Source organism: Liolophura sinensis, chromosome 1, assembly GCF_032854445.1.
Source record: "Liolophura sinensis isolate JHLJ2023 chromosome 1, CUHK_Ljap_v2, whole genome shotgun sequence".
NCBI classification, from domain to species: domain Eukaryota; kingdom Metazoa; phylum Mollusca; class Polyplacophora; order Chitonida; family Chitonidae; genus Liolophura; species Liolophura sinensis.
Window position 1 is genome coordinate 18,678,621 of NC_088295.1, and position 19,071 is coordinate 18,697,691.

The window sequence follows — 19,071 nt, forward strand, 5'->3', positions numbered from 1 at the left end:
TGTGTTTTCTCTAGAGACCATTAATAGAAAACGCTCAGTGTGGTTGACATAAATTAGCTCAGTTTGACTTTCACTTCAAGCAGAACACAGCTCCATTTAGGAATGGTCAAAGCGACATAAAGTTGATTGCATTCCCGTGCATTTGCACAGTCCTGAACAGCAAAGTAACCACCCCGCTCAAAGGAATCAAAGGCCAGGTATTGGTCTACTCTCGTATCATATTTTGGAAATGATGATATGCTCAGGAACGAAATAGTGGAAATCATAATATTAAATAAAAATCATGGTGCAGAGCAGTATTTGTATTTAAGATCTGCGGTAACCTTTTTTGGTAAATAATATGTCACATTCCGTGAACTTGCTCTGTCGTCCACATACACGGACTAGGGTTGGTGTTTGAGGCTCCACAGATAAGCAAGGCGAGTGGTACCCAAGTATTAGCACCCTACAAATCAGATATATTAGTATGTACTCTACCTGGGTGTCAGGCATGGCGTTCCATAAGGCGTAAAGCGCTATCAAAATGTCGCTAAAGAGGCCGGTCTGTTAGAGGGACACGCCATCGTAATACGATCGAAACGATGTTGTTATGAACTTTCAACCCTCAGTAAATATCAATGTAGAAACATATGGCCTTTCATCTCCATTCCTTTTATTTTAAGCATCTCTCTACAGACTGAAGTTTTGTTGTGGGGTAACTCTCATTCGAGCAAATGCAAGAGATACTGTGAGACACAGTCATAAATGTTTCAGACGCTCAGTAAGGAACATTTGCTGTTGTTCACACTCACATTAAAACTATCCTAGCATCAATTGTGGACAACATGTTTTTAGACTAAATACTATCCATGGCAATAACACAATACACAAAAATCACATTTCTAGTCGAAAATCCAGTTTTCTAGTTATTTGGGCAAAGTCGTTAACTCTTTAAAATACTGCCTGAGTTGTCAATTGTCATAATAACCGTCTTGCCTCTGGCAATTGGCCATTCCAGAAAATGAAATGCTAGAACGCAGGTATACGAAACATGTAAAGGTATAAGGTGCTGTATTTATAAGACTTGTATGAGACAAGATGACTGGAGTGTACTACACAGTGTACATCAATAAAAGGCTGTAGAAGGCTAGAGTACAATGCCTAGGATCAGCGTCCCGTCGCTATAATGTAAAAAAGTTCTACCATCAAATTAATATTTGTCCATTTTCATAACCGAATCATAAAACTAAATCAGATGATCATTTCTTTCCTTTTCTTATTTCGTTATACTATACAGATTCGTTTTAGTTTGTAGTGAAGTTTGGTCATGAAACTGAAAGTCATAAGAAGGCGGATAATGTAATGAAAATACTCATAATTTGCCCACTTGTCAGTCATTTTGCCCACGGAAATACTAGGGAATATCTTAATAATGATGAAGTGTCAAATATTATGATATTAGTTGTCCCACTTAACATATCGGCTATGTCATTTTATATAGGCAACGTTGGATTACTGGTATGTGCCAAACAAACTCTTACATTTTTCCAAAACTAGCCGCCTTCTCCATATGTAAAAAGCATCACAAAAATGCTATATATATCCATTTAAAAGAAACTTTATTTAGAATACATTTAGTGTATAATGCGCAAGAAAGTAGTGTTCACAAACGTAGTCCTGATATTAGAAGCTGTATGTATATGTAAGTATATAATACTAACATCAACAGAATATAAAATAATGGAAAGAGGTTACGTAACCTGAAAAAGTACCCTCTAAATGTTTCAATAGTCTTCAAGTTTAGGTTCAAATCAAGTCAAAGTCAATTTAATTATAAAGTTGTCAGGTTCAAATCGGTTCATCCGCTGAACGCGTTGTCAGCATGTATACTATTGCAAATGTTGCAAAACAAAACTGCACACTCTTATGGGTATTGTACAGCCCAAACATTGTAATGACTTTCGCAACTATCTGCTCTCGTTTTCGTTAACGTAATTAACAGGTCTCTCAGAATCTATGTATGTTTCTATCTATCTAACAATAATTTTCATGTTAACTAATAAAACCGAAAAGTTAATCTGTAAGTACCAGATATGGCCAGTTTCTATTTCGTACCAGTTTTGACAGTCGATTTTCCCATTAGTGAGTAAAACATCGTGGACAGCAGCGCGTTGTCAGATCTAAGGTGAAGATACACAAAGCCGCTAATGTAACAACACCGAAGACGATAAATATGCCACCAAGTGAGCCCAGTGTTAGTTGACGGACCTTGCCAGACGAGTTAGTAGTACAGTCTAAAGGAGGGCTGTTCCATTTCCGTTCTAGTCTTTGAATCATCCCAGACTCCACCATTTTCTGTATCCTTCAACAAACATGTAGATGGCATATTTAATAACTATTCATCAAGAAGCAGCTTAAAAAAATATATGGATATAGATATGAATTTTACGTCAAACATAAAATACACTTCATGCCAATGAATTAGCAGGAACATGAACGTATGAACAGCTACATGTATACATAAGCTGTCACAAAGACGACTGAGGTTTCTAGATTTCACTTGAAACATTCAAAGGGAACTGTAATTATAAGACATAGTCGAATCACAGATGTTTAAAACATTAAAATGTATGGGTGTATATAAAATGTGAATCGAAGTTATGGAGGTATTTAAAGTGCAATGTCAATTAAGCACGGCAACCTTCAGACAATATTGTATTTTCCCCAGGTACCTGACAAACTTCCTGAGTTCAAGCCCCAGCTGACCCAGTTGGATTCGAGCACACGACCTCATTAGTCAAGAACCGATCATTAGACGTCAGCATACAAGCAGTCAACCACAATAGACGTTCAAATTCAATAAAACAATTTTCAAGCCAGTGATAAACACAGTTTTCAATGACAAAAAGGAAGCAAGGAATGCTTCAGGCGAATGATTTACGGTATCCACATCGTGTACCGCGCTAGTTCATAGGTTGAAAATACGTCTCAGTTGCGCGTTCATATATCAAGCGTGGCCATCTTTTTCACATTGATGAATGTACCAACCTGTCCCGGGTTAAGTGGAATTGTACACAATTATGAAGCCAGAAAATCTGCAGACCCTGTCAGTATTTACAATGTACTATACTGTAGTCATCCTAAGATTATAGAAAGTTAAAAACGTTTGACGGATTGCCCTGCCCTATTACTTTATGTGACGTGGATTTAAATCGTGACAAGACAAAGTATTTAACATATAGTACAAGGCGAGATATGTATACACCATGTTGGACCCCTCGATAAATTGCTTTTCAAGTAAGGATAATTCACAAACTTGAAACTATGAAACTACGTTAAACTTCACAGCTAAATTATGAAACTATTCAGCCTTGTCCTTAAATTAACTGTACTTTAACGTACTTTAAATCTATGGCTTGCTTATATGGAGAATTTTTGGGAACAAGGAATCCAGCTGAATATCCAACGATTTTTTCGTTGGCAACCCGTGCTTCTCCACAACTCTGGGAGGCTATGTATTCCAATACATTTCTGTCAGACAGGATGGAGACTTTGCCATCTCGAACATCACTGATGACATGAGTGAAAGTTGTCACTGGCTGGATTCGTGAGGCTACAGTCTTGTGTAGAGGTTTCCTTGATTGCTGAAAGCCAAAAAAAACATCAAAAAAAAAAATAAGTACAACTGAACGAAAGACGAAAGCGAGGCACAACTAAGTCGAAACCTGGTCGATGACCTGGTGTGACTATGCTTTACGACCTTATCAAAACCTGCATAATGCATTTATACTGCTTGGCCTGGTCGTTAGGGGGACTCCGTGGCTCAGTTGGTTAGCGCGCTAGCACAGCGTAATGACCCAGGAGTCTCTCACCAATGCGGTCGCTCATGCTGGCTTCCTCTCCGGCCCTCCGTGGGAAGGTCTGCCAGCAACCTGCGGATGGTCGTGGGTTTCCCCCGCGCTCTGCCCGTTTTCCACCCACCATAATGCTGACCGCCGTCGTATAAGTGAAATATTCTTGAGTACGGCGTAAAACACAAATCAAATAATAAATAAAGAAATCAAAACTGGTTTAGGACTTAATACCAGATTTAACTTTAAGCCAAGTCTTCAATTTTGCACTTAGCCTAGAAAAAATAGTGTAACATTATATTAAATATGGACTAAAACTGCTGCTGTTATACTTTATCTATGGAGAACTGCGTTGGCTGAAGAGTTTGGCTAAAAACTTAAAATATGACTTAATGCCAGTATTAGCTAATACACTTTCGAACAACTAGGTCATACAGGACAAAAACCTCTATACACATTTTGTCCGAATCAGGATTAAATCGCACGACTACATTGTTATAGGGCCTGCAAGGCCTAAAGAACAACTGTATCCACCCAGTGACCTAAACTCTTTAGTAGAAACGCCCCAGTGACCCGGTTGGAAGTTAACATTTGAAACAATATTTCAAATTTTTGATGTAGGTTCCATTCAGAATACAGAACCCTCAGGTAGAAATCAAAAGGAGCAGTGCAAAGGGGCAGTGTGGTAATATCTATCTGTTACCAGTCTCTCACTAGGGGTGTGGAATATGCTGGGTAATTTTAAACCAGTATTCCTCAGCATTTATTTCCTTTGGTCATGTGTCCTGGTAGCGTTTCTTACGGGTTCCACTATATTGATTTTAGCCCCCGGAACAGATTTTTTTGTGAATATTTTCTTGGGTGTCTTCCAGTCGTAATCATATGATACCTACCGTAATGAAGCTATAGGCACTTCCACCTGCTCGGACCACCACTTTCATATCACTGCGGTCAACAAGATCCTGTAGAGAGTTTATGGGCCGGACAGGTGTGGACACAGTTAACACAGCTGCTAAGTGAGCCGTGTACGTGGTCATGGTGAGGATGGTGAAGACAAACCAGAAACTCAGGAAACAACCGGAGGACACCGAAGTCGGGTGTAAAGTCGGGCCTAAGGTAGATGACTAAATTCATATATGTAGCATGTTTAAAAAACAACCAGTAGTTAAAAAGAGCTTTTTATTCAACAGGAATTATGCACTCATCTGTCCCTATACTGATTTTGCCAGTAAGAATTTACCTAAGATTTCTGGAAAGCCATTTATCTAAGGTTATTTCACGAGGCTATCACAGTAGTAGCCATAAGGGGCAACAAGATTTTCAAATTTGTAGAAAAAACATGTTCCCAGTAAGAATTAATCCAAAAAGGTTTGTCGAAAGCTATTTATCTAAGGTTAATTTACCAGACAGGAATGACATCAGTTTGCACGAAGGCCTTCAGATTAGAGGTAACAGTGATCATATTTAAGTTTAGATTAAATTAACTGCTTACAGCAAGATCACGATCACTTTTAACAATACTTTTAACAATAATATTAGCTCGTCATAGAATCTGTATTAAAAATTAGAGCGTCACAGTCAACATCCATTTACCACTCTAGTGTGGTGTCCATAATCACAAGATCTCGCCTGGAAACAACAATTCACGCCATTATCGAGAAAGCAATGCAGAACTCCGCAGGTAACAGCAACATGACTCTACATCCAACGTGTAATAGTTCAATGATAACATTGTCAGCCATAATAATGTATAGTGTAAAAAAGAGACCGTTTTAGAAATTTACTGAGCAAAATCATATAAATAATAATTATAAGTTGGGACGACCAGAAATTGTGAATTCAGTCAACAAGAAAAGTATTTTGTACTGTATCTGAAGAACTTGTGAAAAAACGATCACAAGTTTATAATAAGTGTCAAAAGTATATACTAATAATTACTTATACAAACCTTGTTCAAAGAATGAACTTAAAATCAGAAAGACGCTCTCATTGACATTTATCCTTAGCAATTCGTGTTTGCCATTATTTGTGTGGACAGAAGTTGTCAACGCGATAGTGGCAAACACGAAGCAGGCCAGCAGAACGGAGAGTGACACCGCCAGCCAGATGAACAGGTCAAATGGTTGGAACACTTGGAACAAGTTTTGTGCTTCTTTCGGTCTTGGAGTCAAAATTCCAAAGCTGTCCTGCATGAATGGCGTTGTGAAAACTGCTACTTCCGATCTCTCCGCGTTTATAGTGAGTGGACCCACACCCAAATCTACTTCCTGTACATGATATAAAAGGTGTAAGAAGGTATGGTACATTAACAGTGTATGCATTTAACGATTCGGAATTAGTGCTTTCTTGATGGTAAACACGTCTTACACGTGGCCAAATAAGAGGAGACATAATTTGTTATTATTCGTTCTTGTGGGTTTAAAGTCGATTTCAGTTTCATTTCTGTGATACGTCATCAAGGTTTAAGTCGATATAAATTTTAAATTTAGAGTGTTTCTTTACTAGAACACGTGTTATTATACCAACAAAGCCAAGCCGTTGCGATATAAGTATAGTTATATTGAAATACAGGTCAGATCTAAAAGAACCGCAATAGAATGCTTGTCCACGGGAGACAACGAACAACTGTCCTATAAACCCAATAAAACAATTCCATACCAACATACCTCTAAATTTTTTCATATCAAAGCTAACATTCATAACTCACCCCTTTTGAGACCATGCCCACAACCCCAGACCACGAGCCATTAGACAGTTTTGCGCCAAACAACCCATCTTCCGGTTCCATTAGTATGTATCTGCAAACAAACACATAGCTTTCATGGCGGTAGTCTCGATACCACTTCACCTTGGCAGGTGCCTGAAAAGCTTCCTCACATACATACAGTCTAACCACCGTACTAGCAGGGTTAGGACACGACTATATTTGTCTGATATGAGATAGCCTGCTTTGTCAGTGAAGTGAAATATTGGGTTACTTACTTGAAATTAAGGGCGTTAGCCAACTCATCCAAGATGTCAATGTCGATACCGTGGAGTGAGTTGTTGTCAGATTGTTTTCGACTCACGTGTGGTGGAATATCCTTGAAAGAAATAATAATTTTTGTGTTTATTAATGGTGGCGTAGATATTCCCGTCGACGGGCTTTGACCTTGGACATCATTTACCATTGCAGCCCATGTGCAGTCCGCGGGCGTATTGTTGCGGACGCAATAGTGAATGCCTCACAAAGAATGCCGTTATATATTCATAATCCCATCCGCCACAACACTACACCCCCAGTACTTAAGAAGCTTGGAGTGGAAGCGAAATCTCAGTTCAGGCTGTTAACTGGTAAAATAATATCCAATGTCCAATATAAATTTAGCCCCACAATCTCTTACATATATTATAATTTTTGCGGGAATGCATAGTTTACGTGGTCAAATGCCAAGACATGGCATTTGACCATATGTTTTGATAGAACGTAGGCGAAGAAACTGACATTCAACCATGAAGAATGTTTCAGGTCAACAGTTTCCAATGATGAATGATATAGTGTAGCGTTACTTTATCGTTCAACGCGTGAGATACTTGCTCAGGCCTCTTTGCATGGATTAGCGTTTTCAGAACTTGTGGGATAACTCTAAACTTACAAACGACATGAAGATAGGCGTGAGTACCGTGGAATTCGTCCATGCGTGGAATACCACCTCAACCTCGGCGGCTGGCGCGCAAGTTGGTCGCGTACATCGTCGATCCTATATATGCGCACTCTCCACGCTTTGCCATTGGGGAATATTCTAAAACCTTCCAATTTCAAATGTGCACTAACGTAATCTCGGGAACATTCTCGAATCTCAGACCACCACGGCATCCCGCCACACACATAGTAAACATTTTTGCTATTTATGCAATTTTCTTCACTATTCTGTACTTTGCCGCGTTTCCTTCTTAAAGCTTGGCATACACGAGAGCTTAAGTCTTAAGACGCGACTCAACTCAACTCAACTCAACTGGTCGTACAGAGTTGGGTCCACAGAGATCGCCATACCACTTCAAGATTGAAAGGCATTCACTTTACGAGTACGACTTCATTTGAGTCCAGTGCTTATTTCATATACACGAGCACTTAGGATCCGACGGAACAGTCCATCTTAGCGACACATACAACCGCAGAATTAGCAATTGCTGTGAATTAATCATGATCCACTTTTCTGTGAATTGAAATCTCCAACTGTATCCGGCTGCGTCTCGATCTACACACGCTGGCGCATAGTTGGTCACGCAAACTTTTTCAACACAAGCGATAAATTTTGCATTCACGGGAGCTTAAGACCCATCTCAACTGAACTCAACTCGACTGTTGCTACGGATTGTAAGCTCTCGATTATGCGAAACAACGAAGCAACTAAACTAGAGTTGAACCCTGGTCTTTACATGGATGCAGGTCAATCTTAAAGTTGTATGGTCATTAGCAAATGAGACCAACACCGAGAGAGGTCTCGTGTAAGTCGAGTTTTACATGCAGGTCGAGTAAGGCCATGTTGCTACGCCTACGCCCAGCTTAAAGCTCGGCCATAAACGAAAGCTTAAGACGTAGCTCACCTGAACTGGTCGTATAGAGTTGATCCATGTCGATGATGGTCATACGCTTTTTGAAATGTACCGGTATACACGTAACGACTGAAGTACAACTCCCGTTGAATCGTGTCGTTATTTCGGATGCACGAGCGCACAGGATCCCACCCATCGATCGAATTGAGTTATTGCTTAGTTTGCGATGTGGGGATCCAACCGAAACGAGACCCAAATTAAACACTTGTACCTGAGCATCATTTAATCAAATAATTCATTTACTTCACGTTGTCAAATGCAAAAGATGATAGCATACCGTATGTATCCCGACCCGTAACGTGGTTCCACCGAAGTCAGTGAGCTTGTTAGGAAACAGCCTGTTTGTAAAACTTGGTGACTGTGGGTGTAAAGTCAATCCTTTGCTCTTGGTCCATTCGCCTATTGGGAGCTGTGACCGGAAGCATTCATTAACGTCAAGTATGTTGTATTCCACTGGCCTGGTTTGGCGACCACAGCGGTTCGAGGTATCAGCCCCGCAGATCTAGAAATAGTGCACGGCAGAAGGAATATTGCAGTGTCACTTAGATGAACCGCTAAATCGCTGTCATATGACATGCGAAGCTAATTGAGGCAAGATAAACTAAATGGAGGCGCAATGAATCATGACGTCGAAACAGACAATCGTAGACCAGCCGTCATCCAAAATGGAATGCCTATCTGCAGAGCAAATACCTAGGTAAGCACCTCTCGAATTCTTACCGTTTTCAGTTCCTCCAACAATAAAGAACCACCTCCGCAAGGTCGTTGTTGGTGATTTATGCCAAGCCAATTAGAACCCTTCATATTTCCCTCGTCGTCTTCATTGTCAGTAGTTGTTACAACCATCAGAGCAGCTTTGCCAACTAGTCTTTGCAAAACCTGAAATATCGATGATTAGTCGGAAATTGTAAAATTGTAGGATTCCACATTCTACGTTGATGTTATTTATTTTGTATTGTCACAATGATAATGGAGAAACGTTATTAGGACAGTATTATATCGTACCTTGATGACTTTTGACAAAAACAAAAAGCCACACCATTTCACTGGGGAATAAAGAATGAACCAAATCACACTTAGTTGATAAATGGTATTAATGGCAACAATCCAAAGATTACTATGTAAAATGCGTGGACACCACAACAGCAAATGAGTAAATATCATACCGTTAAATGTCTTACGACTCTCATTTCGTATGGGTGAGCTGGGGCCTTTGGTGTAATTTCAAGAAGCAAAACATCGCTGTGATTTGCAGGCATCTGCCTGGCACAGGATTGCGACACTTGGCCCGTAAGCATCACTCGTGGAAATTTCGGGTGGACTTGATCACCATCATCATCCCCACCCTGCTGATTTAATGGTGCATATAACGGATTAAGGCCGAAACATGTAGAGGCGAATTGTGAGTATCTTTTGCCAACAACTAATAGTAAATAATAACAACAGCAATAATAACAGTGACCATAAAATAAAAATAATTTTATGTTGATGGTGGCACAGTACAGTAAAGCCTGTTTACGTGAGCCGTATGAAATCTATGCGTCGAAACAAACATTCGTATACCAATTGCAATTCCCTAAAACGACGTTTAACACAAATCACCAATGCTTACTTTTGTTGTATGGAGATTATTCTGTACAATAACAAAGATGCCTCTCTGCTTAGATATTGTCTCGTTTCTATCATTTTCTTGTATGTTCAAGAAAACATTTTTGGCCCCGAGAGATGACAACTGCACCATGAGCGGGTGAAACTGTATGAAATCTGTGGAGAAAAAATGGTATATCATAAATTCAAACTGAATGGTTTCAAAAACTATAGCAGTTCTGTTTGTATAACTCAGTAAATGGGCTTATCCTTTAATTACTAAATATAGTCATATATTTAGTAATTGCATGTTTTAATGTGGAGAATAGGTGTAAGAACAAACTGTGAGACCTTCTGAAATTTCTACATCGTTGCATTCCATGGAATGTTTGTGACCATGACCTTGACCTTGTGACCAATATTCATTAATAGTTATTCAGTTCGCAACCATGATGTAGAGATAACATATAGAGATATTTATGTGTTTATTTGATTGGTGTTTTATTTGATTGGTGCAACCACAGGTTGCTGGAAGACCTTCCCACGTGCGACCGGAGAGGAAGCGAGCATGAGCTGGACTTGAACTCACAGCGACCAAATTGGTGAGAGACTCCTGGGTCATTACGCTGTGCTAGCGCGCCAACCAACTGAGCCACGGAGTTCCTGCAGTTCCTGATTTCCATACAATTTCGTTTATTGGTTGCGTGCACATGAAATAGTTATATGAAGAAAAAGAAAGCTTACCGAGTTTATGGCTGAGGTCAATGGATATGGAATATTGACCGGTTGCTTGTAAAATATCGAACAGTACTACAGCGATGTTAGTATACTCCTGAGTCAATTGAAGCGTGAACTCCTCAGGTGTGCGGGAAGGGCAAGGGTCAAGGTCAACAGACAGGTGTGGAATCTGGAGCGTTCCTGTCATGTATGATACGATCATTCTCTGGGAACATTTTAGCACCGAGACCAGGACTTGTATATCGGCATTTAGCATCTTCCAAACTGCAAAGAACAAATGTGTTTTCTTAAGAAACATTAGAGCGATACACTTTGTCAAAGGTAATGACCCCTTAAAACGACGGGAAGATCTTGGAAATATAAATTGATATTGAAGCCTAACTTATATGTGTATACTTTGAGACCAACAATTGGAAACTACACGAGATCCGATTTTCTGAAAGAAATTTGAAAGCGAAATTGATAATCTCGGTTTTAGATAACCTAAGTTTAAAAACTGCAGTTTGAAAACTGCGGATGGTCGTGGGTTTCCCCCGGGCTCTGTCCAGTTTTCACCCACCATAATGCTGCCCGCCGTCGTATAAGTGAAATATTCTTGAATACGGCGTAAAACACCAATCAGATAAATAAATAAAATATAATGGATGAATTATTACACCCCAGCTCAATGGTCACGTGGGAAGCCACTTCTTTTCATTGAAGGATGCAGCTTTTTAGTCTGATTGTTTCAGCACAAATTGCAATCTCCAAGAGGGACGGCTTTTGTCACTGGAATGAACCATTTTGCAAACTTATTTAAGTGTTTTCCTTGTGGTTTCATATGTTGCCGTTTCAGTCTCAAAGGCTCGTCTTTATTTGCACAGTTTTTGCATCTAACGTTGAACACGATACGAAATCACATTAATGGAATCAAGAATTTGAATTGTATCGATTTAGAAGTTTTTGTTGCTTAAGTTGGGATTAATGGAAATATGGTTGCTAAAACCTCTGTCTTCTGCCTTGCAAAGTTCTGCCAGTTACACTTGGGATTTTTCCGTCTTATTGTTCAAGTTAATCACTGTTTTTGTTGGATAGAATGCCTGTGATTAATTTGTAGTTTTCGTAAGTTTGCCAGGTTTCATGTCGGCGATTGTGTACATGCATAACTGACTGTATTTTTATCTGGACAATCGGCTATTCTAGTACCTATATATCTGAACAATCGGCCATACTAGTACCTATATATCTGAACAATCGGCCATACTAGTACCTGTATATCTGAACAATCGGCCATACTAATACCTGTATATCTGAACAATCGGCCATACTAGTACCTATATATCTGAACAATCGGCCATACTAGTACCTGTATATCTGAACAATCGGCCATACTAGTACCTGTATATCTGAACAATCGGCCATGCTAGTACCTGTATATCTGAACAATCGGCCATACTAGTACCTGTATATCTGAACAATCGGCTATACTAGTACTTGCATATAAAGGAACTAGAAATGCCAGGACCGAATGCTGTATGTTCGGTCCGTTTATGTGGGGTCAGATGGTAATTACTGCTTAAACTAAGCTATATTATAACTTCAGTAGGCTAACCTGTTCGCTCAGTCACTGGAAACCGGATCCTAACCAAAAAAGATTTATTGCAAACATAACACATAGATTTTCTATAGAACTTCTCCCCATCTTCAGTGCCCACACTAAAAGCGACAACTAAAAAATGTAAATTCTGGTCTGAAAGCAACTTTGAACTTTATGTTCACGTACTGACCTGTTTTAGCTGCATGGCCTGGACTTGTTGAGTTTAACGTTATCCAGTGTAGTGACCACACATGTTGCCGGTTGTCCAGAACTGCGTCTACGGCTCGAGATAAAGAGCCCTGGTCAAGACTGACGTCCAACACTTTACACCGTGAACAATAAATACATCATTGTTGTTAGGTGAAACTGTTTGACTAATTTTCAATTCTTGGGGGATGACTCTTATTTTGAATCTATTACACACATAACCTGAGCATAATAAAATAAACTGGTTAATTAAATAACAAGCGATGTGGTTATATTTAGAGAATGTCAAGCAGTTAGTCGAATACAAGACGAGTAGGTTATCCAATCATTTCAGAAAACTTCGTATGTACGGCCTCAAAGAAATCTGCTTTAGAAATACAATTTCTATGTCTTGACTAAGAATGTTAAACTTATACGACAGCAGTAAAGGCTAGGGGTACAGAAACAACCCATAAAAAGTTAAACAGTCCAACTTATAGGTTCCGGTTTATACTCAAAACTTCATTGGCAAAAGACCGTTTTACAGGAGGGGAATAGTAGCATTATATAACTTCAAAATTCCTTCTTAGAGAATCTGAGTGGCTTTAATTATATAATAACAAAGATTTTATGCAATGTTTTAATACACTTACATTTAAGAAACTACAAGTGGAAAAGGATTTAACATAATATTTTTATCACGTAAAAATTTAGTCTGTTAGTAGTATTACACAGGTAGTATTCTGTTGGGGTAATATCATGTATTTATACAGTTATATTTGTTTGTAAGCCTGCTACAGCATACCAATAGTTGCACTCCACCGAGATGATGTAGAACTCCATGTTTGTAGTACAACTGACAGTAGCACCAGAGCTTGATATTTCATCGAGCCAACCAATGGCGTGTCTTTAATCACATGCGAGGACCCGATGTCTGCAAGAGACAGGGCAATACGTTTTGTAAAACGGTAAAAAAATAAGCTAAGCAATGCCTAAAGAGTGTAAATCTTTTGGTTCCTTGGAGATCACGGAGAATGGCCCCATGGACAATACCCGCTTATGACAAAATTGTATATAGACGGAAACTAAAACATGGAAAGCATAATTAATAATAATATGGAAAAAACACAGGATTTCATGATTGTTTTCTAACGTCATACTCAAGAATTTTACGATGGCGGTAACACTTTACTGTTTTAGTACTCGTATGGTTTTGTTGTCAACAACAACTAGTTTAAAGTGATTAAGGGTATTCCACGGCTAATCTGTTGCTCTCCTTCTCCTATTAAAATTTTTGGGTGAAAATGCACTGGTGTACCTATCAGGTACCTTACTGGCACCAGCTATTGTTAGTCTAATATATACACATTATGAAGTTACATAATACAGTTAACAAATGCATTTCAAGGGAATGATATCGACATAAAAAAGTTATGAACACAAGAAAATATAGTGGACACCACCTAACCTACCTGCATGCAAGAGAATGTCCACGGACATGGAGCAGCGTACTGTAACATCCGGAGTAGGCGTGGTCGATTGAACCGTTTGTCAAAGCAGTTACTCAGGGGTTGCATAGAAAGTGCATGAAGCGGAACTATCTAACCTCTGGTGGAGTTTAGTTACACAAAAGAGTAATCAATAATCCTGGAAACTACACTGGCATTTTTATCAATAAATGATAGCATTTCTCTATGTCAACAAGAACATGTCCACCCCTCAAGCTGTGCGATGACTAAGATGCCAGACAGTCCGTCTCATCAAGCTCTGCGATGACCAAGATGTTAGACCGCGCGTCAAGCTGTGCGATGACTAAGATGCCAGACAGTCCGTCTCATCAAGCTCTGCGACGAATAAGATGTTAGACCGTTCATCTCATTAACTATGCAATTACTAACATGCTAGACCGTACGCCAAGCTCTGTGATGATTTGTTAGAGCATCCACCCGGTAACAGTATGTGAAGAATAAAACTGTTACAGCTTCCGTACCGTAACGTTAAGACTTTAATGTAGGCGATATCCAATATCATCATGTCGTAGCCCATGAAGGATCCCATTTCAGCACGAAAAAGGCTGTAAGCGCAAAAAAAAAAAAAATCAATACAAGGTGCAAACAATCCAGTGTCAACTTTCATTGACGCGCAAGATATTTATGCTATCCGATGAGCGCAGAAGCTGTTTAAAATTCACGTAGCCCTTCTGCGTTTTGACAAGGATGTAGCAAAGACTTCCCTATGACATAGTAAGAGCCACAATTCCGGCTCTGACCACCAGAAAGTTGTTTTGGCAGCTATCACCGTTGGTTTCACGGCTGCTGGCTACGGAATTTCCAGACTAACCACTGGGGCCATAGAAAACTGTCATTTGATTTTTTCGCCCTAAGATGAAAGCTTGATACTTTCATATGCTAGGGCACATCCTAATATACATATAAAGAATATAAAAACCAAGCGTTTCATGCAATCTCAGTGTCATACACATAGTGTCACACCGCATTGTGTCTCCAGAGATAAAGTCACAACTCGATGACATCACCATTCATTAGTTCAAGTCTTCGTAGAACATCTGGCCTGAATGAAAAAGAGGGGACGCTGCAGGATACACGGGTGTAGTGGGGCGTCAACGAAGACGTTACACTTGTAGACAAGACATAGATCACGCCGACAGAACGTGACAACAACGCTGTGTAAAAACATCTCAGCCAGTGGACAGCCAAGTCTTCTCAAGGGCGTATCGTCAACTTCATATTTTACACACTTTTCAGAAAACATGAAATTCTTGAGGTGTTGGTTGAAATATTTTACCCGCAGATTAGAGATCTTGATATTTGTTCGATTGACGCTCAGCAAGCACTGGTGAGTACAGTGCACAAATAATGAGTTCTGTTCGGAGAGCTAGCACAGAAAGACAACGAATGTCGGGTTTGATGACTCAGTTCGGATATAGCCTGGTGTCTGAATCTTCTGAGTAGGTAGACCAGACAGGAAAACAATGTACATATATCCCACTGGCTTGGTTTTCCCTAAGTGAAATATCCATCATATGATGGGTCACGCTTGTATAGGAAAATTAAACAGCAGACAATGATCTTCCAAATGTAAAAGGGATTAATGCCTTTAGATTTCACATCACTGGAAATGTTTAGTGATCAAGACGAAGATAGCTTCAGACATCCCATCCGTGACCAATTTGTGATAGTTCTAGAGCAGCACAATAAAAAAGGAGCCTCTCACCAACTTGATTAGTGTGACTTTAAAGCCCGGCACGTATTTGCTTCCCCAGCAATTAGACAGTTTCCCTGGCCCGGTTTTCTCCCACCATAATTGTGGCCGCCGTCGTCTGAGTGAAATATTCTTGAGTGAACACGAATCAAACAAATAAATAAATGTCGCTAGCGCAGTTCCATATTGGCATACTCGTCCGGAAATGGCATGGCTATCGCCAAACTGTCTTCCAATGACAGCGTCCAGAATCTCTGTCACTCTGCTTCATGATGGTGTCCAAGTAAGCTTAACCCGTGGCTAGGGGCTTTGTATTCATGGTGTTGAACTAAACCGTCACTCTAGATATATGAACAGTTGCACTTAAAGCGCAACTAAGATACAAATTTCATCATCGACAACTCATATTCTAGCATGCTATATGGTTTGAATACTGATTTCACTATAGGAGAACCGATGATAATGTATGTTGTATGCGGATTAATCCTGTGCATTCCAGTTAAACAAATTGGTACGTGAACATGCTAAATATGGTTTGCATGCCCTTGACACTAAGAACGAATATTGTGCAAGGAAGACAGAAGTGACACTATATATATTTTTTACCGAATATAACGATATATAGGAAAAAAGAATAGAACGCCTTCTCAACTTATATAACAGAATGCAGAAAGTTGAGAAGGCGTTTTATTCTTTTTCCTATGTAAATTCTCCACACCAAGGGATTTTTCCCTATTTCTTCAGATATATATATAACAATATACTAACATTCAAAGACATTGACCGAAGCCTTATATTTGAAAGGTCCTATGTAGTATAAACGCGTCTCCACATGGGATTTCTAGGCTCTGTACACAACAATCCGTCATCAAGAATGAATCCACTCACACATGTACGTGTGACCAATAGCCTTCTGTCATACTCACATTGCTACTCTGGTTTTACTCTTTCGGCTGTAGTCTTTCATACTGCATATGTGATATTTGTGAAACACGTTAATGAGGAAGGCTAGTAAAGGTACAGAGCCGTTACAACCAGTGGTGATACAAAACTCCAGTAATAAATTAACTCACAAAAAACAACCGGTAGTGAAATAAAAAACACCTAATAATGAAATAATACCACTAGTGAAATAAAAATTAACCAGTTATGAAATACCAATACTGAAGTAAAAAAACAACCAGTAGTGACATAAAATGAGTTTTTTTCATTACTGGCTGATTTTACTGGTTTTTATCAATATATTTTACAAAGTGAATCAATTTCTAGTGAAACGAAAGTTCAAAAAGTTAAAGCTGTTACATGGGCGTTAATGTCCACGTTGAACACCCGTTCACGCCCGTAAAACAATATTGCATAAATTTCACGAGATTTCACACCATTTCATGAATTTTTAAGAGACTTTGGGAGATTTCACGAGATGTGAAGATTTCACAAGGTATTCCGAATTTTTGACTCCGCGCGTTTTCTTTACGCATACGTGTCTTGTGTGTTCCTCTTTCGGCGAATGCGTTCTTTGTCAGGAGTACTCGGTTAAGTCCGACAAAAAGCTTTGTGTCAGCGATTTTGTGTATTGTTTGATTATTGTCCCTGCAGTTTAATCTCAGGATGGATGGGCTTCGAGTTTGATCAAAATTTTGGTTTTGCTTGGCTTATTTTTCTACTTTGTCAGGCAACATGGAATGGAGCTGCCACGAAAATCAAAAAAACGCACACTGTTAAACTGGATTAGTCCACACAGAGAGGGTTGAAAGGTTACGCCTGCCTCTATCAAACTTACTTGTGTGACTTGGCGTGATGCTTTACAAAATCTGAGAATCTGCTTTATTTTCATCCAACAAGTTGTACATGTTAACCAATTCGTTGAATCGAGGTTTGAAACGAGAGGACACTGAGAGGTTTGTATTTGGTCCGACGTATTCAAAGAGAGCTCACAGGAAAATTGCTTGTATATCCATTGCTGCGTTCATGGGCAATGAAATGAAGGGTGAAAACGCGAAGCAACCAATCGCGATGGGTGTTACATACACTGGTGAGAAACGTTTCTAAAAGTAATTCACATAACAGCCACTTGTTACCTTAGTTACCCTTTTATGATCCATTGAGCTTGTACCGAGCCGATTAAAGTAGCTGTTGAAATGGACATTCTTAAAGAAGATTGTTTTTGTCACATCTATTATTCTTTATTTTGCGTATATACGAGTTTATATATACCTTTCATTTTCTTTATGTTTTATTTGACGAGTGGAGAAAAACAGGTCAACTGTTTAACGAGACAAGAAACTGTTGGTCATGCTGAGTATATAATGTTTTGACTATCATCCGAATAGGTTAAATAGCATTATGTGTTCCAACAAGAAACATAAATGTTTATACTATACACTGCGCCTGGAAAAGGTGTTATCAGCGACTTTTGGGTTTTGGACAACGTTGTGTTTGTTTAGACCTGCAACTTGAATCGTTACTGGCTAACACTGTAATTGTGATGACTCCATTGGGCAGAAAAATGACTTCGCGAGCTTTTAGCTTCACGTTGTCGATAAACTTCGCAATACCAGAATAAAAGATTTGCAAGGAATGATAAGTTATACTTAATTTAGCCTTAATAGTTCCATATACTATACGTTTTAAATGTATATATAACGTGGAATGTATATTGGCATTTATATGATAGTAATCACGTGGGAATCAATGCAAAACTGATGATGGTCGAACAGCGTCTCTTGCAGTCGAGGATTAAAATCCAAACGATTGTACATGTATGTTGTTGTGTCCTGTTGTGTAAAATGATAACCTACGAGGGACTTGTAATAAACCGGAACCAGTAGTGAAATGAAAAAAAAAACGTTTTATATCATTACTGGTTGATTTTTGTTTCATTACTGGTATATCAGCACTGGTCAATTTTTATTTCACTACTGGTTTTATTCCACCACCAGCTGCTCGATAAAGCTATCTTTAACGTTGTTGAAGACTAATATTTATTTATTTATTTGATTGGTGTTTTACGCCGTACTCAAGAATATTTCACATATGTCGACGGCCAGCATTATGGTGCGAGGAAAACGGACAAAGCCCAGGGGAAACCCACAACCAACCTGCGGTTCCAGACCTTCCCACAGACGAGAGTGGAGACAAATACACATATTTATTTTGCTTGCTTAGTAAACAAGTATATTAAAAGCGCCTGTTCACTCGTGTGCACGGTAAATTGGATGTGATAAGTTAAATTTTACTAATGAAATGGGTAAACATAGAAGGCTAAAGAAATCAATCCAAGCAGATCAGCAAATCGCCATTAATGGAGGGCAGCGATATAATGACCATATAATCGTT

The 19,071-nt window shown here is 39.2% G+C and overlaps 1 protein-coding gene across 1 annotated transcript; it reads right to left on the reverse strand.

The window, feature by feature from the left end:
* Positions 1–4,075: 4,075 nt before the first annotated feature.
* On the reverse strand, positions 4,076–7,000 carry LOC135468404 (probable glutamate receptor). Its single transcript, XM_064746689.1, has 5 exons — positions 6,813–7,000; positions 6,538–6,628; positions 5,779–6,097; positions 4,724–4,941; positions 4,076–4,105 (listed from the first exon to the last, which is right to left on the reverse strand). The coding sequence occupies exons 1-5, from the start codon at positions 6,998–7,000 to the stop codon at positions 4,076–4,078; spliced, it is 846 nt and encodes a 281-aa protein (XP_064602759.1).
* Between the last annotated feature and the right edge of the window lie 12,071 nt (positions 7,001–19,071).